Here is a 23,097-nt window from a genome sequence, read left to right as displayed (position 1 = left end):
TTGACAGTTTTCACACTGTTTCGTGGGTATAACTCAGACTTCAGCTTGCAAACTGAAAAAATGAAATTTTCTCTTGGTTAGATTTGCACTAGATATACAAGAACACACATTTATCAATTCAAAACAATTCATGACTGGTCTGTTTCTCTTTCACCCTGAATAGTGCAAAACCAATAGAACTAAATGAAATACAGTTCTTTACTGCTCTCTTAGCATAAATTATTCTTTGCACTGGGAAATTGTTTAAGCAGCTATTTGTGAGGGGACTTTAATTTTGGCATCTTTATTACCTTTCCAAAGAAAGTTCATTTAAATATGTGCATACACTAGATGCTTTCTAAATGTTTTCAATGACTTAGTCTGCATATATAAATACGCACTACTGTTTTTTAAATGCCTTAGTAATTTAGACTGCACACACAGTACAATAAAGTACTAATGTAGAAATCCATTTTCTTGTGATACACAGAACATTTTAATATTCTGGAAATTATACTGTATAATCTTGCTAGAGTATACAGCTCAGATTTTAATTCATATTAATGCTATAGCCTGTTTCAGATAAATTAAAATTTTCAACGTAATAGTTTACATGATAAATGTTCACATTAAAAATATGATGGTTGGTACAAAGCCCAGTAGCACAATTACTATAGGCTGCTTTCTGCAAGCTGTAACAAACCTACTTAGTTTATTTCCTGATGTTCTATGCAAATTTTTGAAACAGTTATGTGATTTCATTTAGAATCACATCTTATTTCATAAGTGATTTGAAGTATCACGTAAATGACATGCATATAGTTTAGCCAATGTGTACACACACATATACATACACATGTATATATACTGAAGGTTTATAGAATCAAGATTCAACCAACTTAGTGTCCTGGGCAGCCCTTTACAGTCCTCAGTCTTCAGGATCCACAATGGTGGTATGCTCCTTCCAGGTAGCAGGGTGGATGAAGAGACAAAGAAACTGGCCAACAGGTGCATGCCAGCTGTCCTTTAAGAAAAGTATCTGGAGATCATCACAGGACCCGCAGGGTTATATGATATTAGCCAGAACCTAGTAGTGTGATCATACTACATTTTTCTGGAAAATGGATTTCATTCTGGGCAGCCGTGTAACCAGCTAAGAATTGTAAATCAGAAACAAAGGACAGATATAGGGGGCAAACATTAGTCCCTACCACGTGCAGTGATAACACATTGTGAAGGAATGGTCACAAAGTGAAATTGGCCATGGGATGCTATGGCCCTGCACATTTTCTAGACATAGACTGAAAATATAAGCTTCTTATTGACCAGAGGGAAAAGAAAAAATTGTGATGAGGTTGAATACTCATCGCTATAACCAATAACCAGGTCAGTAGAAACACAACTTATATTAGTTGAGAATCTGATAAAATTTTCTATTGATATACTTCCAATATTCCCCCAAGTAGGTACAATAGGTAATTTTAATATTTCATGTTTTAAAATAATGTTTCTCAATACATGCCAAGGTGAAATTCACTCATTGCAACAATGGAGGAATGCAAAGTTAGACAGCTAATGTATACCCAGATGTAAGATGGTATAGCTTGATCTAGTGTTGTGTTTATTATAGAGAAAGGGTTTTTCTCTGGTGGTGAGAGAGAGAGTTGGGAGAAAAATTTAATTATAGAACAATATATTGGGCTTTAAGGTAATAGATGTTAATCTTGTTGCTATACCAAAATCACCTGCAAGGCCCTGGATAAGGACACACATCCTTACCATACTGCCACCCTCTATGCTCTCCTACTAAGTTGGAAGGTCTCAGGCATGACCTTGCTATCTGTATTTTTCTAAAGATACACTGATTATTTTGATACATAACTGGTTGAGAACCATTGTTATAAGATGTGAGAATTATTGGTTCCTTGTTATAAGGAGAGAGACCAACTCCTTCCTTGAAAGCTACACACTAACAAAACTCAACCACGATGAAAGTAAAACAACAACAACAACAACAAAACAGACTAGTCAATCCTGTAAACCAGAAGGAACTTGAATTTACAATTAAAAAGTTCCCAAAATGAAAAATCTCCAGGCGGCAAGGCACAGTGGCCCACGCCTGTAATCCAAGCACTTTGGGAGGCCAAAGCAGATGGATCATGAGATCAAGAGATCGAGACCATCCTGGCCAATGTGGTGAAACCCTGTCTCTACTAAAAGTACAAAAATTAACTGGGCATGGTGATGCACACCTGTAGTCCCAGCTACTTGGGAGGCTGAAGCAGGAGAGTCACTTGAACTAGGGAGGTGGAGGTTGCAGTGAGTTGAGATTGTACCACTGTACTCCAGCCTGGGTGGCAGAGCGAGACTTTGTCTCAAAAAAAAAAAAAAAAAAAAAAATTCTACCAAACATTTAAAGAAGATCTTTCTTCCTTTCCTTGCCTTCAGCTTCTTCAAATTATAACTATCTCATATTTCATTTCCTCAGATTTCTACCTTTATTTAATCTGGGCTTATGAATCTGTGGTTAATAAGATGGTTAAGTTGTGTTGCACTGAGTTCCTGCTTCTCTGAGGAGCCTCTTAAGAACCAATTACATGTGCAGGGGCAAAATACTGTTAACATGGGACAGAGAGGAGGGGGAGGTCTCTAGACATCACAAATTGCTTCCCTCACAGCAGCTGGGTAGGTGTTCTTTGATATTGTGTACTATTTGAAGAAACAATAGAGGATAAAAATGTTTGAAAGCCAAAGAGTTGAGAGATTCTTTATAGAATTTTTTTGTGAGTGGGAGCCTTGCTCCTGTTGCCCAGGTGGAGTGCAGTGGTGAGATCTTGGCTCACTGCAACCTCTGCCTCCTGGGTTCAAGTGATTCTCCTGCCTCAGCCTCCCGAGTAGCTAAGATTACAGGTGCCCACCACCACACCCGGCTAATTTTTGTATTTTAGTAGAGACGGGGTTTCACCATGTTGGTCAGGCTGGTCTCAAACTCCTGACAGTAACTGATCTGACCACCTCGACCTCCCAGAGTGCTGATACATTATTCTAGTTCACCTTAATATCCAAGCAAGGAACTCCCTCTTTTGTGAAAAGACTGTTTGCAATAAGTTGATTTATTGGGAAAAACTGAACAGGAATAGCAAGGAGGACTCTTTTATTTTTCAAATTATATTAAGTAAAAGGAGAATGATTATGGTAAAATAAATGAAACACTATGTGGTACAATTCTTAGAACAGGATTCTATTCCATTCAAAATAGTCAATCCAAAGTATAACATATTATTACCACATATCATGCTGAGGCATAAATAAAACTATACACAACTGTTGGGCTCAAAACTGATGTTCAAGCCCTTAATTCCATTGCTAGATAATTTGTTGGTTATGTTTTGCAAAATGAAGAGAAATAGTAAGATCATTTCAAAAATGAAAAGATGGCTTGTTATTTTGTGGTGTTTTTTAAAAAAGGAAAGGAATAACACATGGGTGATCTTTATATATTAAGTAAAAAATAATACATTTTCTTACTAAAGAAACTAACATTTTCTTACTGAAATATATTTCATGTCCTTAAGCAACTGGTAATACACAAAGTTATTGAGAATGGTTTCTGGAACCAAACTACCTAGATTCAGATCTCAGGTCTGCTCCCTACTCAGTTGTGTAGTATTGAGGAAGATGCTTTATTCTCTGCTCATTAGTTTTTTCATCTGTAAAATGAGTATTAAGCAGAACTACTTCATAAGATTGTTGTGAAGATTGAATAAGATACATAAAATTCTTATAAGCATGACTAACAACTGAAAATTATAAGTCTCAGTCATAAATTATTGTTTTTTTTTCATTTTTATGATACAAGTTCCTTAACCATTAACGAATTAAGAACAAATTTGTTACAGTGAACATATATGTTAAAGGAAAATATCAGGTGTAAAATGAGGTGATTTCAGGAATTAATAGATTAATATTTCTGAGTATTTTGTTTGCATTGCCAGTATTCTATAAACAAATTAACCCTAAGCTTTATAAATAATGAAATATAATTTCCTTTCAGTAGATTTTAAAATACTCTATGCACAAAGCTTTGCCCAGTTCTACGAAATACCATTGATAATTGCCAGCAATAAAATCCCAATCCCTTTCGTTCACAATTTTCACTATTTTTGTCAATTTAAGAATCAAGAATTCTGTCATAAAGTAAGCTGGACACACAGATTTTAAAACATAATTGGATTAATTGACATTTTTCTCTCCCTACTTTATTAGAAACATTATGTATTTAGCTTTTCAAATATATACAGTTTTTGCACTCTAAACTTCATATTTCTAGAGGGCCAGTATTAGATTTTATACTGTATGGAAGCTACCTCTCTATCTTGAACTAGAACCATACCAAAGCTTAAACAATATGTATTCAGTTAATGAGGAAGGGAATTAGTTTTGCATTTCCAAAAGCGTTATTGAAAGTAAATTCTCCACTGTAATTTATCACATGCACTTGTGACGATGATGATGAAATGAAATCCACTGGTAGAAGTGGATTTGGTTGAATGAATCTGCTGTCAAAACTCCTTCTATACCACTGTATCAACAAATATTTTCCGGATTCAGACAGCATCTTTTTGGTGGCCATGGAAAGAAGTATTAATCTGCACCAGCAAAGTCTTAAGGCACGAGTAGTTGAAAGAACACGGGGCCTGTGATAAATCAGTGTGTGGTCTACCTCTTGCTCTGATGTGTGCCAGATGATATTTCAGAAGACAAATATTTTTTGTTTATGTCTTTTTCTGAATCTATTAAAAATATCTTGTGTTTTTCCCTTTATTTTGTTTATGGTTATTTATATCACTTGATATTCAAGTGAATTCCTTGCACTCTGACATGAACATGATCATGACATACTGTCTTATGTGCAGAACTTTATTGGCTAATTTAGTACAGAATTTTGTGCCTCTGTTCATGAGAAATATTGGTCTATCGTTTTCTTGTCATGTCTTTTTCTGCTTTTGGTATTAGAGTAATATTGACATCATAAAATACACGTAGGAGTGCTCCCTCTTCCTCTGTTTTATGGAAGAGTACATGTTGGATTACTATTATTTCTTCTTTATATGTGTCGTAGACTTCATCAGCTAAATTTTGCCCTAGCGTCTTCTTTGTGACAAGACTGTTAATTATGGTTTCTATCCATGTAATAGTTGTAGGGCTATTCACCTTTATTTTTTTCCTCAAGTTGGATTTGGTAATTTGTTTTTGGAGGAATTGATATATTTCACCAAAGTTATCAAGTTTAGTGTTATAAACTTGCTCATAATAATCCTTTGTGATCTTCTTAAAGTCTATGCAACATGTAGTGATACCTTGTCTTTCATTTTTCATATTGGGAATCTTTGTCTTATTTTTATTTATTCATCAGTACAGATGATGTTTTATCAGTTTTATTGATATGTTCAACAAAACAGCTTTTGGTTGAACTGCTGTTTTTCACAATTGTTCATTTTGTCTTTAATAGATATCTCCTCTAATCTCTATTATTTTCCTCCTCTACTTTGTGATAAATTTACTTTTATTTTTCTAGCTTCTTGCTTTTATTTTTCTTTTATTGGAAAGGATAGGGAAGGAAACAACGAAATAGGAAGAAGAAATGTACATGTCTTAATTATTATTATATAAGGAGTCTCTAGGATTCAGTCATCATCACAGGATATGATGTTGAACTCAAAGCTGGTTCTCATGCCCCAGCTTACCAAACCCCATAGATCATTTCAGCCACAGGACATGGCACCTTTGAAAAACAGGGGGCCTTCTCTAGCCAAGTCAACTCCCTCAGGCCACATGATACCTAGAGAGAGGGGGCCAGGTGTGGTGGCTCATGCATGTAGTCCCAGCACTTCAAGAGGTTGAAGTGGGAGGATTGCTTGAGCCCAGGAATTGAGACAAGCCTGGACAACATAGTGAGACCTGATCTCTACAAAGAATATAAAATTAGCCAGGCATGGTGGTGCGTGCCTGTAGTCCCAGCTATTAGGGAGTCGGAGGCAGGAGGATCGCTTGAGTCCAGGAGTTGAAATTAAAATAGAAATCAGTATCAAATTACATATCTCGGCCGGGCGCGGTGGCTCAAGCCTGTAATCCCAGCACTTTGGGAGGCCGAGACGGGCGGATCACAAGGTCAGGAGATCGAGACCATCCTGGCTAACACGGTGAAACCCCGTCTCTACTAAAAAAAATACAAAAAACTAGCCGGGCGAGGTGGCGGGCGCCTGTAGTCCCAGCTACTCGGGAGGCTGAGGCAGGAGAATGGCGTGAACCCAGGAGGCGGAGCTTGCAGTGAGCTGAGATCCGGCCACTGCACTCCAGCCTGGGCGGCAGAGCGAGGCTCCGTCTCAAAAAAAAAACAAAAAAAACAAAAAAACCAAAATCAAATTACATATCTGAAAAATCACCCAAATATTTGAAATCAAACAACATATTTGTAAGCAACCATATATATTATATATAGCATATAATATATATTATACATATATATTTTATATATACTATATATACTAATATGTAGTATATATAAATTACATATAATATATCCTATATAGTATATATACGATATAATATATAATGCATAATTATATATTAATATATAAAAATAATGCTACATATTATATAATATATTATATAATTATTATATAATATGTTATATAATAATTATATAATATATAATATATTATATAATTATATATTATATATCATACTATATAATAATCATATATAATTATATATTATGTATTTTACATTTAAATATATTTTATAAGTTATATATATTAATTTTATATTGTATGTTAATTATATATCATTTTATAATATATTATATAGTACATATAGTGTATATTATATGTAGTATATATTATATATAGCATATATAATTTTATTCTTTTTATATTTTAATGCTTCCTTTTTTTCTTTTCTTGCCTAATTGCTCAGACTAGTACTACTGGTACGATTTTGAATAGAAGTGCCAAGACTGGGCATTAATTCTTTACTCCTTATGCTGGAGAAAGAACTGAAAAATTTTCGCTGTTGAGTATAATGTTGTGTTTGAGCTTTTTATATATGACCTTTATTATGTTGATGTAAATTCCTTCTATATATAATTTAAGAGAATTTATTATGAAATGGTGTTGAATTTCATCAAATGCTTTTTCTGCATCTATTTAAATGATCATAAGATTTTTATTCTTCATTCTGTTAATGTGGGGTATCACATTATTAATTTCCTGATGTTAAACTATTCTTGCATATCAGGTGTAATCTTACATGGTAATGATGCATGATCCTCTTAAAGTGCTGTTGAATTTGGTTTGCTAATATTTGGTTGAGGATTTTTGCATCCATATTTATTAGGGATATTAGCTGTAGTTTTCTTCTTTGGTAGTGTTTTTGCATGACTTTGGTATTGAGGTAATGCTGGATTAATAAAATGAATTAGGAAATGTTCACTTCTCTTCAATTTTTTGGAAGAGTTTGAGAAGAATTAATGGTAATTCTTCTCTGAATATTTAATAGAATTCACCCTTGAAACCATCTGGTTCTGGACTTTATTGGGAGGGTTGTTACCATTTCAATCTCATTACTCATTATTAGTCTGTTCAGATTTTCTGTTTCTTATGATTCAGTCTTAGTAGGCTGTAGGAATCTCTAGGAATGTATCCATTTATCCAAGTTATTTGATTTTTGGTGTATAATTGTTCATAGTGGTCTCAGTGATCCTTTATGTTTCTATGACATCAGTTGTAATAACTCCTCCTTTAATTTCTAAGTTTATTTATCTGAGGCTTCTCCTTTTTTCTTTGTTCGTCTAGCTAAGTGTTTGTCAGTTTTGTTTATCTTTTCAAAAAATGAACTATGTATTTTATTGACATTTTCTATGGTTTATTCTTTATATTATTTATTTATGTTCTAATCTTTATAATTATTTTTATTCTGCTAACTTTGGGCTTAGTTCTTTTTCTTCTAGTTTTCTGGCAAATATAGTTAGGATGTTTATTTAAGGTATTTCTTTTTTTTATAATTTATTATTATTATACTTTAAGTTGTAGGGTACATGTGCATAACGTGCAGGTTTGTTACATATGTATACTTGTGCCATGTTGGTGTGCTGCACCCATCAACTCGTCATTTACATCAGGTATAACTCCCAATGCAATCCCTCCCCCCTCCCCCCTCCCCATGATAGGCCCGGTGTGTGATATTCCCCTTCCTGAGTCCAAGTGATCTCATTGTTCAGTTCCCACCTATGAGTGAGAACATGCGGTGTTTGGTTTTCTGTTCTTGTGATAGTTTGCTAAGAATGATGGTTTCCAGCTGCATCCATGTCCCTACAAAGGACACAAACTCATCCTTTTTGATGGCTGCATAGTATTCCATGGTGTATATGTGCCACATTTTCTTAATCCAATCTGTCACTAGAACTAGATGTACCATATGACCCAGCCATCCCATTACTGGGTATATACCCAAAGGATTATAAATTATGCTGCTATAAAGACACATGCACACGTATGTTTATTGCAGCACTATTCACAATAGGTATTTCTTTTTTAAATATAGGTATTTATCACTGTATACTTCCCTCTTAGTACTGCTTTTGCTGCGTCTCACAAGTTTTGCTATGTTGTGTTTTCATTTCATAAAATGTTAATAATTAATCTAACCAAAAAAATTTTGTCAGAGACGGAGTCCATGGTTGAAACTTATTTTCAATGGCTTCGTAATGGAAAGTTCACCTAATTAGGCAAGCTCAAACAGTTCTGGAACAGCGTAGTACACAAAATTGCCAGAAGCCTTCATAACACCAGTTTCCTCTCCAGTGGTTCAATGTGGCATTCCGTTCATCTTCATTTTCTACTCTCTTCCCTCTTGACCATCTATTGTCTAAAATGTGAGACTTATCCATGAGATACATGCTTCTATATGAGGTTTTATCACCAGCCGTTTCCAGATGCCAGAAAACCTTATAATAAATACTGAACTTCATTCCCTACCTCTGACCCACATCAACCCTCATCCACCAGGTAACTGGCCTCCAGAGGTTCATGTGGGGAGGCTACCACCATTACAGTAAAACAAGGAGTGATGTTATCAGCTCCTCTACCTGGAAGAAGGGGAAGACAAGAAGAAAGAAAATGTCAGATCCTGTAGTGTCAGAGTAAAAAATGTGAAGCTGATATCCCAAGTTGGATTTCTAAACAACTTTTTCTATTGAAATATTGTTACCCATGACAGTTAAATTCTATTGTAATATTGGAGTAGTATAATAATAATACCTTCAGTATACATTCTAAATAACCTTATTCCAAAGCACTTTTATTTCACTCATTCATTTATTTGACTAATATTTAGTAATCACGTACTAAGAGCCATGCACTGTTCTAGGCAGCAGTGATATATATATATATATATATATATACACACACACACACACACACACACATATACATACACACACAATAACTGTCTTAAATTAGCTTAACTTCTCTAGGATTTTTCTCTTTTTATCTCTTTTGAGATAAGGAAACTAAAGTTTATCAAATATTGGTATGATCCAAGTCACATTATGAATAAATATCAGCACTAGAGGTCAAACTCAGGTCTTCAAAGGCATTGCTTTTTCTCATGTTTTATGAACAAATCTCTATGGTTGACATTGTGTTGTAGAAAAATTGCTTCTAAAAATTCCAAATTATAGACAAATAAATATGCATTTTGGAGAAAAATCTGTTGTAATGTCAGTTATTAGTTATATATTTGCAGTCGTGCTTCTAAGGAGGTGTCTTACATATCGTGGTTTCTGAAGAATATTGGAGTGAATGGAGGCTAATGGAATGTATTTCCAAATGCCACATAATTCACGACCTCTTAGTTCCTTAAAGATTTTATTTCCAGATGAAAAAATAGAAGGCTTCACATTGGCTCTCAGATATAATTTACATCCTTGAACACAGTTTACAAGGAATGCTGCATTTGGGGAGACGGAGGGATACTTTCCTAGATCAATAAAGTGATGCTTTTTTTTTTTTTAGCATTTGTAAATAATCATAGTCATGAATAAGCTTCTATAGTTAGAGCTCTGGAGTAGACTGGGAGAGAGAGAGAGATGGGGTTCAGGTACCTGAAATTCCTGAGAACAATATGTTCCTTTATAGATTAAAATGAATCCACTCTTACTGCTTTTTGACCTCACCGAATGTGTTAGGAGTGTTCGCTCATTCTTGTTTTGTTTTGTTTTTTGTTTTAGGTTTCTGCCCACTTGGCTATTGGGAATGTCAGAATGGAAAATGCTATAGGCTGGAACAAAGCTGTAACTTCGTAGATGACTGTGGAGATAATACTGATGAAAATGAGTGTGGTAGCTCCTGCACTTTTGAAAAAGGCTGGTGTGGCTGGCACAACTCCCTGGCTGACAACTTTGATTGGGTTTTAGGGGTTGGTTCTCATCAAAGCTTAAGACCTCCCAAAGACCACACACTTGGAAATGAAAATGGTAGGTGATTAGATTGTCGTAATTGCTTTCACATGATATTCGCAACGTACATCAAAATGTCTTTTCCGACAGTACCTGGGGAGCTCTGGAGAGACCACCACGATGATATTGCAAGACGATCAAACATGTAGTGAGTGTATGTTTTTTCTTAGGACTGCAGTAAGAAAAGGCCACAGAGTGGATGGCTTAGACAACAGACATTTATTGTCTCAAATTCTGCAGGCTTGAAGTCCAAGATCAAGATACTGGCAACGGTGGTTCCTTCTGAGGGTTGTGAGGGAGAATTATCTCTTCCATGTCCCCTCCTGGATTCTGGTAGTTTCAGTAGTTCCTTGGCTTGTGGATGGTGGTTTTCCCTAAGTCTTCACATGGTCTTCTCTGTGAGCATGTCTGATTCTTGGTCCAAATTCCCTGTTTTATTAGGACCCAGTCATATTGGATAAGTCTCCATCCTAATAGCCTCATTGTAACCTAATCATCAGCAAAAACCCTATTTCCAAATAAGGTCACATTCATAAGAACTGGGGGTTAGAACTTTGGCATATTTTTGGGAAGGGGGGAACACAATTCAAACCATAAGAGCTTTTAGCCGGAATCCAGTATTAATCATTAATTCAGTCATTGAAGTTAGATGAGAATGTATGCTGCCATCAAACATCTTTCCTAAATGGCATACACTTGTAATCGATAACCCTGAATTCTGCCACTCATATGATCATCAGCAAGTCATGTAACTTTTCAGATTCTCAGATTCCTCATCTGTCATTTTGAGATAATAAAATTCGATCTGTGTGCCTCACAGAGATTTGGAGATGATGTATATGAAGGGATAAGAGTTTGAAACCTATAGAGATGGCATGAAAATTTCACTGTAAAACCACATATGTTAAGGGTATTGGGCATGGCTCATTTTTGTAGTGAGTAGCTGAGATTAAGTCTCAGCCTCTTTGGTGAAGGAATAAAGGACAGTAGCAGAATGAAGAAGGGACCCTGAATCCCTGGATGCTACGTAATAGGCAAAGAAGTCTAAATACTGAAATTCCATAGGCCTATTGAAAAAACAAACAAACAAACAAAAAAACTGACCAAGCCATGGAGAGCAAGACCAAAGTCTCATTCAAGCACTCAGCTCTCCATACATGAAATGTTTTGGATATGTCAATGAGCAAGAACAAAACTCAATACCTTTCTTCCCATGTTACTTACTAAAATTCTCAGTATTTACACACTCAACAGATGACTGAATTTTTAAAAGCACATTTTATCACTCTTTTCTTTTAGATTTCATAGGTAGTCTTTACATTATTTTACAATCACTTGATAGTTGGGAAATCAATAAAATAATTTTTGTAACTATCTTGTTGATTCAGTGGCGTAAATATCCCATCAGATCAGTTAATCTGCATACTGTGAAGCATGTGCTAAAAGCACAGACAGTTGGAAATTGTTCTGTCAGCAAGCTAGAGGCAAGGCTATTCCATTTTCTTTCTGTTCCAGATGAAAATACTTTTGGCAGCTCAGATCATATGAATTGTAATTAAAGACCATAACTATGATGGAAATGTAAAAATAATCCCATCATTGTTATTTTGGTCTTTTCTGAATTCTGTCCTTGTTCCTAGGGCACTTCATGTATCTGGAGGCCACTCCAGTGGGCCTTCGGGGTGACAAAGCACACATCAGGAGTACCATGTGGCGGGAATCCAGTGCAGCCTGCACCATGAGCTTCTGGTATTTCATATCTGCAAAGGCAACGGGATCCATTCAGATTCTCATCAAGGTAGGAACATGGCCTATGATGCCTCTGAGCTTATTGTGTTCTGTTTTAGAGACAGGGTCTTGCTCTGTCACCCAGGCTGCAGTGCAGTGGTGCAGTCATCGCTCACTGCAGCCTCCAACTCCTGGACTCAAGCACTCCTCCTGCCTCCGACTCCCTAATAGCTGGGACTGCAGGCACACACCACCATGCCTGGCTAGGTACTACAGGCACGCACCACCATGTCTGGCTAATTTTATATTCTTTGTAGAGATCAGGTCTCACTATGTTGTCCAGGCTTGTCTCAATTCCTGGGCTCAAGCAATCCTCCCACTTCAACCTCTTGAAGTGCTGGGACTACATGCATGAGCCACCACACCTGGCCCCCTCTCTCTAGGTATCATGTGGCCTGAGGGAGTTGACTTGGCTAGAGAAGGCCCCCTGTTTTTCAAAGGTGCCATGTCCTGTGGCTGAAATGATCTATGGGGTTTGGTAAGCTGGGGCATGAGAACCAGCTTTGAGTTCAACATCATATCCTGTGATGATGACTGAATCCTAGAGACTCCTTATATAATAATAATTAAGACATGTACATTTCTTCTTCCTATTTCGTTGTTTCCTTCCCTGTCCTTTCCAATAAAAGAAAATAGATTATTTGTGTATCTGAAAGAAGAGCGGCTATCCATTTTTCCTCACATATGAGCAATCATTAAGGGAACTAATAATAGACATTCTGGTTTGAAGCACACTGTGCAAAGGGCTGAACTACTCAGGAGAATGATCAAGGTATGATTACACGGAACTGCTTATTAACTGTGACACGGTAATGCATTTTCTTCCTGAGTATTAATTGGATGTTTCTGCCAGAGCTTTAATTTAGTATAACAAAGTGACAGTGTTCAGGGAACAAAATAACATAGTGAATATTAATATTAATGAGACTTGGTCAAACACCTTTACTCTTTACTGAGTTAAAACAGCAGCTGAAAGGAGATATATGTGTGCGTGCACAGGTATGTGTGTATTTATTTGAAGAATCTAGGTGGAATTCCTAGAAAGCTTTCTTTAAAGCATGCCGTGAAGACCATTGCTGGTTTTTTTTTTTTTTTTTTTTTTTTTTTTCCTCACACATGAGCTTTGGTTAAGTGCCCTGGCACTGATAGAAAATGCCTGAGCTGAATACCAAAGAGCTTTTACCTCTGAACAGTTTATGTCTGCAGAGTCTTATGTTTCATTGGAAACCAGAATTGACTTTATAACTTAAGACTCTTCGATAATGATGCAGAAAAGTCTGCCTAATAAAATACATGTTGCAAGAACCACAACAAATCATTCTTATATTTAAAGATGGAAACTTACAAACATATAGCACTTAAAGTTCTCGTAAGAGGACTTCACTGGCACTCTTGGAAGGTGATACTTGATTCTATGGTGTGCACCATGTAAGAGATTTGGTACTGCTCTGTGGGCTTTGCTTTTATTATTTGCCTCAGTTGTATTTACATTTCAATTGTGTTATACTGACAAGCTTTATATTTCTAGAAAGTGTAATATTAAACCATTTTGTGATATTAGTCTTCCTACCAAGGAATAGAATTCCTGTGGTTCCTCTAATTGATTCTTAGGGAAATTTAACAGCATTTTAAAAAGCCTATCTTCTTACTATACACACACACACACACTTAAAAAGTATATGCCTATATTTAATTAGTCATGTTGATTGTGAAGAAATTTCTCATAATATAGTTGGATTTTATATTCATGAATATTAGGGCAATCATTTCATCTTGGTGATTAATAAGATATGTGTTTCCAACCAGCATTACAAAGTAGTTATTTGGCTGTCTCTGTGTGGAATCACGCTGGATTTTACCTTGCTCATTCTTTTGAAAGCATCCTAGCTAGATAGTAAACCCAATAAAGGCAAGGATTCTGCCTCCGAATTATTTCTTTCTTTACTCTTCATCTTTTAAAATGTTCTAGTATACACATGCGCTCCCTCTGGCTTGGCCCTCCCTCTCTTTTCTTAGGTAGGCCCACTTCTGTGTTTTCTATCTTTTCCCTCCACACGGAGTCACACCCAATCAGGAAAACTCGGCCTTTTGCAGAACTTTCCTTGACCACATTTGCCTAGCCTCCCACAGTGGTTCCTTTTCTGAGTGTCTTGCAGCTCCAGAAATATTCCTACTAACTGGCTGTTCATTAGAAATTATTCTAGTTCAACAAACTGATTGTAAAGTCTTGAGAGCAAGGCACTGAAGTTGTAGGCGCCAAGTGTCCCTCTCAGATCTTCAGAAAAGGGTCTGCTGGATGAAGCAAAAAAGTGGTGGCCTCCCAGAGGTTGTGGCTGGGCTGGAGCCAACCCTTATTTAGGACAATGCTTGCGAAGGGATGGCCATTGTGCCTTACATGCGTGACATTCAAGTCTTGCCTGAAGAAGAGTCTGCCATCTAAATCAGAAACGAACATGGAATCAGATATAAAAGCATGTGCCATTGAACAATAATTTACTAGTAGCATCATTTATATAGGATAATACTGATTATAGATAACTACAACAATGCATACATAAATATGTCATTTATAGAACACCATTACTTATGTTATTTCATGGAATTCTTAGCACACCCCTCTGAGTTAAATAATGGGAGCCTTATTTTACTAAAGGGGTAGAGGGGTCACAGAAATAACTTTACCACCCTATAGCTAAATACCCAGTCAGGGACAGAGTGAGAACGTGAATCCAAGTATGTCTATGTCCAGAACTCATTTGTTTACTCCCAGCCCCAAGCCCCAAGTGTTCCACACTGACTTTAATATTGAAATGAAGATCCCCTTTTACCCAGATCTATACACATTGCATAGAATATATTTTTAGAAAAAAAAAAAACAAAATGAATCATGGTTCTTAGAATGGCCATATATGATTCTTAAATGACTCCTGTAATAAAAAGTAAATTCAGAGAAACTTCAATAAAGCAAAGCTATTGCTTTTGAGAACATTTGGTAAAAAGCAGTACCATATTACCTATTACCTATTTCTGCGTTTTTTGCCTTTGGTTACATGAGAGTTACTTTTCATTAGAGAGATGCAACTGAAACAAATGTAGTTTTTGTGTCTTTAATCAAGCAATGGGTGAATAATAAGAGGATCCAAAAAATTGAGAAATTGATGTTAATTTTCTCTTCTTCTTGAAGTTTGCTTTAGTTACGAATGAGAAAAAAAAATAACCCTTAAAAGGATGTAGTTAACTTTTTGGAAGGAATAACAATTTTTTAAATACAGTTGTTTTGTATGAGATCAGAGAGTTTACCAGGTAGGATGACTGGCTCTCACGCTCTGCTTGAGCCAAGCCAAACACTGTGTGATGAGATTCAGCCTGCGGGAAGCAGTCACAATCTCTGTTACTCCACTCCTTCATTTTATGAGTGAGTCAAGAGAGGCTCAGATGGGCTAAGTTATAAACTCAAGGTCACTAGTAAGTGGATCGACTATGACTTGAACTCAGGTATTCTGAAATTAAGTTTAGAAAGTCTGCATAATTGGTTTGGTTTATCTCTTTCTAAGGAGGATATCTGGATGTTAATCTAAGTAAAAATAACTGGGCCCTATCTTTTTCTGAATTTTGTAATAGTTCATTTTTAAAATGCCACCCTTATTTTTGCTAAAATTTCTCATTTTTCCTTTTTAACTCATTTATATTCAGTATTAAATTTCTTATTAAATTTAAATGCATTACCTTCCAGACCAGGCAAGATTTAAAACAAAAAATAAAACAAGCACTCAAGAGTAGAAAAGGGATTTTACAAGATGAAAGTTAACTCATTTTGCAAATATATTTAATTTTACTCCCACTGTTTTACCTGTTGTCACTCGTTTCCTGATGGTGTTAAAGTTGTTTTTTTTTTGTTTTGTTTTGTTTTTTTTTGTTTTTTTTTTTTTTGAGACAGAGTCTCGCTCTGTCACCCAGGCTGGAGTGCAGTGGCGGCGTGATCTCGGCTCACTGCAAGCTCCGCCTCCCGCGTTCGTGCCATTCTCCTGCCTCAGCCTCCCGAGTAGCTGGGACTACAGGCGCCCGCCACCACTCCTGGATAATTTTTTTTTTTTTTGTAATTTTAGTAGAGACGGAATTTCACCGTGCAAACTAGGATGGTCTCAATCTCCTGACTTCGTGATTCACCCGCCTCGGCCTCCCAAAGTGCTGGGATTACAAGCGTGAGCCACCGCGCCCGGCCCTGATAGGGTTAATTAATGATGAGTAATATGTATACATGAATACACTAAAAGTAATTTGAGGGAAATTTTGAAATGGACTTTGTTTTCGATAATTTGTTTTCTTTGGGTAAAATCTGTCTAGCCTCTACAAGAAACAAAAGACCTTTCGTCTTTTCAATCAGCCTTTTGAATAAAATGCAAGAACACCTGCTACCTGAAGAGCATTATCTTCCTTTGGAACTATTCCATCTGTAATAAACTGTTGATATTTTAATCAAGATTACTGCATGCTTTAGGGAATTTGAATATATTTAATTGAAGGCATTCAGAACTATCCATTATGCAGTCATGATAGAAAATATAATATATTCAAGCCAGAAGTGGAGAAAAATAATGTGTTTCAGGAGAGCCCTCCTGATATAGCAACCTAGTTATGCTGAAAGACCATAATTAAATTAGTTCACTGCTTTATCTTGCTTAGTGGCTCAGATAATTTTAGAGTTGGTGGGGTCTTACTCTCAGCTATTCATTTTACAGATGAAGGAAGCAAGAGTAAGAGTTTATATTTCTTGCCTCAGCTCACATGATATTTTAAGGAAAAAGTCGGGATGTGAATTCAGTTTTTCTGAATTCTAACTTAAGGCTCTTCTACTTGTCTTCCTAGAAATTTTATCTAACGATTTTGATATGTAATAGGGAAATAAATATTTTGTTCAAGAGGCTGTGGAAAATATCAGATAAAGAGAAGCTAGCTTTCTTTAAGTAAAATACTGTGGCTGTTCTGGGTCCACTTTTAACCTTAGTCTAGGGAGCAATGAGCCTTGGTTGTAGACAAGGGTCAACTGAATTCATGGTAAGCGTGGTAAGCTCTCTGCATCCATCCAAACCCATCTCCACCACATCCTCTGCATGCATACTCATCACTGCCCTAATCTGAAAAGATTTACAACACAGATTGAATATTCCTTATCCAAAAATCCAAAATTTGAAATGCTCCAGTGAACCTTTGCTTTGAGCATCATGTTGACCCTCTAAAAGTTTTGGATTTTAGAGCATTTCAGATTTTGGATTGCAGGGTTAGGGATACTCATCCTATAACTGCTTTACTAGAGTAGTAATTAGACAGGTTTTTAGAATTAGGTTTATTTTGATATTGACAAGCTACTGACTATTTTATGCTATTTTGAGTATACTATTTGCATTTTATTCATTATTTCAGAAAAAAGGTATACATAATATAGAAGATACATAGAATCTGGATAGGGAATTTGACTTCTCCAAGACTGTCATGTGGATTTTGGACTATAAATCAATTAAACTACATTTTTAGTGCTTTTTCAGAATTGTTTCAGTATCTTAGCAGTGTAATCTGCATAGTTTTGTTGTATTGTACTAATGTACTTGGCCAAATAATTGGAGAAAAGTTGATCTTTGCATTTTAAAGTATGAACCACTGAGTATCTGAGACAGATTTCAGTCAATTTAGGAAGTTTATTTTACCAAAGTTAAGGACATGTGCCCATGACACAGCCTCCAGAGGTCCTGACTACATGTGCCCAAGGTGGTCCAAGCACAACTTGGTTTCATACATTTTTAGGTAGACAAGAGACATCAATCAACATATGTAAGATGAGCATTGATTTGGTCCAGAAAGGTGGGACAACTCAAAGCAAAGGGGAACTACTCGAAGTGGGGAGGGGGCTTCCAGGTCATAAGTAGATAAGAGACAAATGGTTGCATTCCTTTGAGTTTCTGATTAGCCTTTCCAAGGAAGGCAATCGGATATGCATGTATCTCAGTGAGCAGAGGGATGACTGGATAGAATTGCCCTAAGCAGTTCACAGCTCTACTTTTCCCTTTAGCTAAGTGATTCTAGGGCCCCAAGATTTATTTTCTTTTCAATAAGGTATAACCGCGCAAGATATCAACACACCCAGAGTTTAATTTAGTTAGTTGCCACATCACAATACTCTAGTTATAGAAAATAAATATTTCTTTATATCGTCTTAGAGAACATGGCAATAATTATTCCAGGCATATTTTTGAATATGTGAGATTTTCCTTTTAAACTTCTGTTCCCATGTTCTTTACCTTTCAGTGTCTCTACTATTTCCAGGTAGGACTCCTACGAAGCTAGTTCCACTGGAATCTCTTCTGTCATGAAGAAAAGATGTCCATTAGGATGCTAACACCTTAGTTTAATTTATCCCAGGAGCCCAGGAGTTTTTGCTTTACAGAGAAGTATATAGTCAGCTCTAAAGAATGACATTATCACTATGATTGTTGCCATTATGTTTCTATTTCTACTCCCACTAGCGCTGCTACTCTTGTGTGCAGTCCAAATATTGACTTAATTCCTCTTCCCTTTCCCTTCCTTTCTCTCCCTCCTGCCCTCTCTCTCTCTCTCTCCCTTCCAACCTTCCATCCTTCCCTTCCCTTTCTTTCCCTTTCTTTTCCTTCTCTTTTCTTCTCTTCTCTTCTCTTCTCTTCTTTTCACAGAGTCTAGCTCTGTCACCCCAGCTGGGGTGCAGTGTTGCAATCTCGGCTCACTGCAACCTCCACCTCCTCCCTGGTTCAAGCGATTCTCCCACCTCAGCCTCCTGAGTAGCTGGGAATACAGGTGCATGCCACCACACCTGGCTAATTTTTGTGTTTTTAGTAGAGACAGGGGGTTCACCATGTTGCTCAGGCTGCTCTCGAACTCCTGACCTCGTGATTCTCCCGCCTCGGCCTTCTAAAGTGCCAGATTACATTCGTGAGCCAACAGGCCTGGTCTCATTTTTTTCTGTATCAATGTGATGTCTTCCAACTGTATGAATCCATTTAATCTTCAAAATAAGATGGCAAGGAAGATACTTTGTTTTCTAATTTTACAGACCACAAAATTAAGACCCAGGTCATACAAACAGTACACTGAATAATCAAGATTAAAAAACAATTCTAACTTCAATATTCATGCTCTTAACTGCAATACTCAACTTCTACTATTAGAATTTAAAATATTCTAATACTCAGGAGTCAGAGAGGTTACTGTCCCTCAAAGTTTTTCAGTGGCTCTGAAGTCATACAAATCAGAAATTTCTGTCTCTACATATTAATAAATCTATAGATGTATTCTACACGTTAGAGAGGAGAGGTGACTACTTTGTGTTCGTCAACTTCAGCAGTTTTATTTTTTTTAACTTAGTTTGCCAGCTTCTAGTAACAGTTATTGCGTTTATCTAAATTATTCCTTATCATATTTAATATAACTCACATTTTAAAATCATGTTTAATACAGCTGCATTTTATTTTTTAAATTATTTTTAATTGACACATAATAATTGCACATATTTATGGGGTACAGTGTGATGTTTTGATACATGTATTCATTGTATAATGATCAAATCAGGGTAATTAGCACATCTATAACCTCAGGTATCTGTCATTTCTTTGTGGTAAGATCAGTGAAAATCCTCTCTGCTAGCTATTTTGAAATGTACATTATTTTTAATTATATTCATCTTACTGTGCCAAGAAACACCAGAACTTATTCCTACTAACTGTAACTTCATACTCCACCAATCTCTCCCCATCTTCACCTCCCCTGTCCCCTGTCCCCTGTCCCCTCCGCATTCTCTGGTAACTACTATTCTCCTCCTTGCTTCTATGAGATATATGTTTTTAGGTGCTGCATATGAATGAGATCATGAGGTGTCTGTCTTTCTGTACCTGGTGTATTTCACTTAACATAATTTCCTCCAGCTTTATTAATGTTACTGCAAATAACAGGATTTCATTTTTTTAATGGATGAGTAATATTCCATTGTATATGTAGACCCCATTTCTTTATCCATTTATTCATTTTTGGACACTGAAGTTGATTCCATATCTTGGCTATTGTGAATAGTGCTACAATAAACATGAGAGGACAGATATCTCAACCTATTGATTTCATTTCCTTTGAATATACACCCAGTAGTGGGTTTGGTAGATTATATGGTAGCTCTGTTTGAATTTTTTTTTTTTTTTGAGGAACCAACATATTGTTTTCCATAATGGCTGTACTAATTTATAATCCCACTAGCAGTGTGCAAGGGGACAGTGTTACTGGGTGTAAAACACTTGTTTTACAATTTTTGCTTGTGCTGTCTGTGAATTTGAGGTCTTATCCAAGTTCCACAACCTTGCTAACACTTCTTTATCTTTTGTCTTTTTGATAATAGCCATTCTAACAGCCATGAGGTGATATCCATCATGGTTTTGATTTGTATTTCCCTGAAGATTAGTGATGCTGAGCATTTTTTTTCTCATGTATCTCTTGGCCATGTATGTGTCCTCGTTTAAGACATGTATATTAAGGTCTTTTGCCCATTGTTTAATCAGATTATTTGCTTTTTTGACTATTTAATTTTTTGAGCTCCTTATTTATTCTGGATATTATCCCTTTGTCGGATGAATAGTTTGCAATATTTTATACCATTCTGTAGATTGTCTCTTCATTCTGTTGATTGTTTCATTTGCTGTGCAGAAGCTTTGTAGTTTGATGCAATCTCATTTGTCTATTTTTTCTTTTGTTGCCTGTGAATTTGAGGTCTTATCTAAAAAAATCCTTGTCCATTCTGATGTCATGAAGCATTTCTTCAATATTTTCTTTTAGTAGTTTTGTAGGAATAGCTGCATTTTAATGTTGGTTAGGAAAGAATGAATTAGAAACAAAGTAATACCAATTATTAAAATATTTTTAAAAATCTGTAATAGTGACTTTGTGAATATATGTTAAACAAGATTTATGGAGGAAGAAGTAACTACCATTATTTTAAAGGAGTGATAAACATAAATGATACTTTTGAGATAGCCAAAGTATTATAATGGGATATTAAAATATCTACTATTACTATTGGTGAGAAAGTCACAGGTACTACTAGTACCCGTGATCTGTTGCCTGTATTCACAATGTGAAGAAAATACCAAAACTTTAGTTGAAGTTTGTGAAAGTAAAGATGTATTTCCTCCATCCATGTTATAACTCTCTTGAAAATTAATATTCTGTTTCTAAGAAGCCTGAAGAATTTTCAATTTTATGAGGACATCTATCTTATGTGTTCAGTGTTTACATTTATTTATTAAGAAATATTAGTGTGCTTGTCTGTGGAGGAATTTCTTATATGAAAAAGCAATTCCAGCTTCTAACATTTGAGATCCATTAAGTCACTGAAGATAGCATTCTATCTGAGCCAAGTTTAGAGCAGACAAAGTATAAATGAGTTTAAAAGCTGCCACAGCAAAGAGCTATTTCAGCCAACTAGGCATCAGGCCTGCAGCCAGGTAGAGTCAGCAACTTCTAAACTGGCTGCTCATGGATTAATATAGTGAGAGATTTGTCACCCGGACTCAAGAGTGCCTCTCCAAATGTCATAAGTAGTCATAGACATTGTCATCTTAGCTATTATAAGATCTGAGAGAAGGAAGAGAAGAAAAGCAATATTGTGGCTTGTCTGGTTTAAAATATAATAGGCCAGTGGCTTCACATGGTACTGTCCATTTGCCCACAGAAACTTTGTAGGTACAATTGCTGTGCACACAACTGGTCTGTGTAGGAGTCCTGAGAGCCAGTTAATTTCAATTTAACTTCTGCTTATTTACTGATAGTATTTGAATTTGGATTATTTCAAACAAATTTTTCATGGTGAAACATTTCTTTTTTTCTCTTCTCATTTTTCTAGGGCATTGCTTGAAAAATTCTAACAGTTTTCAGCACATGGCATTGCTTGAAAAATTGTAACAATTTTCAGCGCATGATAGTAACTCTTTGTAGAACTCATAAGTTCTTAATTAATTGTTAATGCCTACTCTTCATTTTCTACAGTTTTCAATACGTGCTGCAACCAAAGTAGGGTAGAATTGCTTATCAGTGGTCTGATTGTTCTAACTGAATCACATTTCTGACTCAGATGCTGCTATAAGTTTGGCAGTCCATTTTTACCAATTATAAATCACAGAGTTGGAGTACAGAGAAAACCCTTGTGATTCACTTTCGTATGCATCGATAAAATAAGCAATTAAAATGGCAATAATCTTAGATATTTTCTCTGTAAGAAATGAATGTACAAAACAATAGCATTTGTAATCTTTGAGGGAATTTTTATTAAAATAAATGTTTTAAACTTTTTTTTTTTTTTTTTTTTTTTTGAGACGGAGTCTCGCTCTGCCGCCCAGGCTGGAGTGCAGTGGCCGGATCTCAGCTCACTGCAAGCTCCGCCTCCCGGGTTCCCGCCATTCTCCTGCCTCAGCCTCCCCAGTAGCTGGGACTACAGGCGCCCGCCACCTCGCCCGGCTAGTTTTTTGTATTTTTAGTAGAGACGGGGTTTCACCATGTTAGCCAGGATGGTCTCGATCTCCCGACCTCGTGATCCGCCCGTCTCGGCCTCCCAAAGTGCTGGGATTACAGGCTTGAGCCACTGCGCCCGGCCTAAACTTTTTTTAACAAATGAAGAAGTGTTTAGACAAACTTACATTTTCTAGATTAGTGTATTTCTTTACATCTTCTAAAGAAGTCAGGAATATTTTCTGATAATCTGTTGTGACAATAAAGCTCATTGATAAATTCTGCTATGGTTCTCTCACTGT

General features: G+C 36.2%; 1 protein-coding gene across 4 annotated transcripts in view; it reads left to right on the top strand.

Moving 5' to 3' along the window:
* Positions 1 to 23,097, top strand: part of LOC105488276 (MAM and LDL receptor class A domain containing 1) — a 1,027,522-nt gene that overhangs the window by 633,319 nt on the left and 371,106 nt on the right. For all 4 annotated transcript variants that reach the window (XM_071070418.1, XM_071070419.1, XM_071070417.1 and 1 more), the window contains 2 exons: positions 10,271 to 10,516; positions 12,139 to 12,296. In XM_071070418.1, coding sequence (XP_070926519.1) covers positions 10,271 to 10,516; positions 12,139 to 12,296 — 404 coding nt within the window. The remainder of the gene's footprint in view (positions 1 to 10,270; positions 10,517 to 12,138; positions 12,297 to 23,097) is intronic.

The sequence above is a fragment of the Macaca nemestrina genome, chromosome 9 (genome assembly GCF_043159975.1).
Source record: "Macaca nemestrina isolate mMacNem1 chromosome 9, mMacNem.hap1, whole genome shotgun sequence".
Lineage (NCBI taxonomy): Eukaryota > Metazoa > Chordata > Mammalia > Primates > Cercopithecidae > Macaca > Macaca nemestrina.
This window is presented reverse-complemented; position numbering and strand designations above follow the sequence as displayed.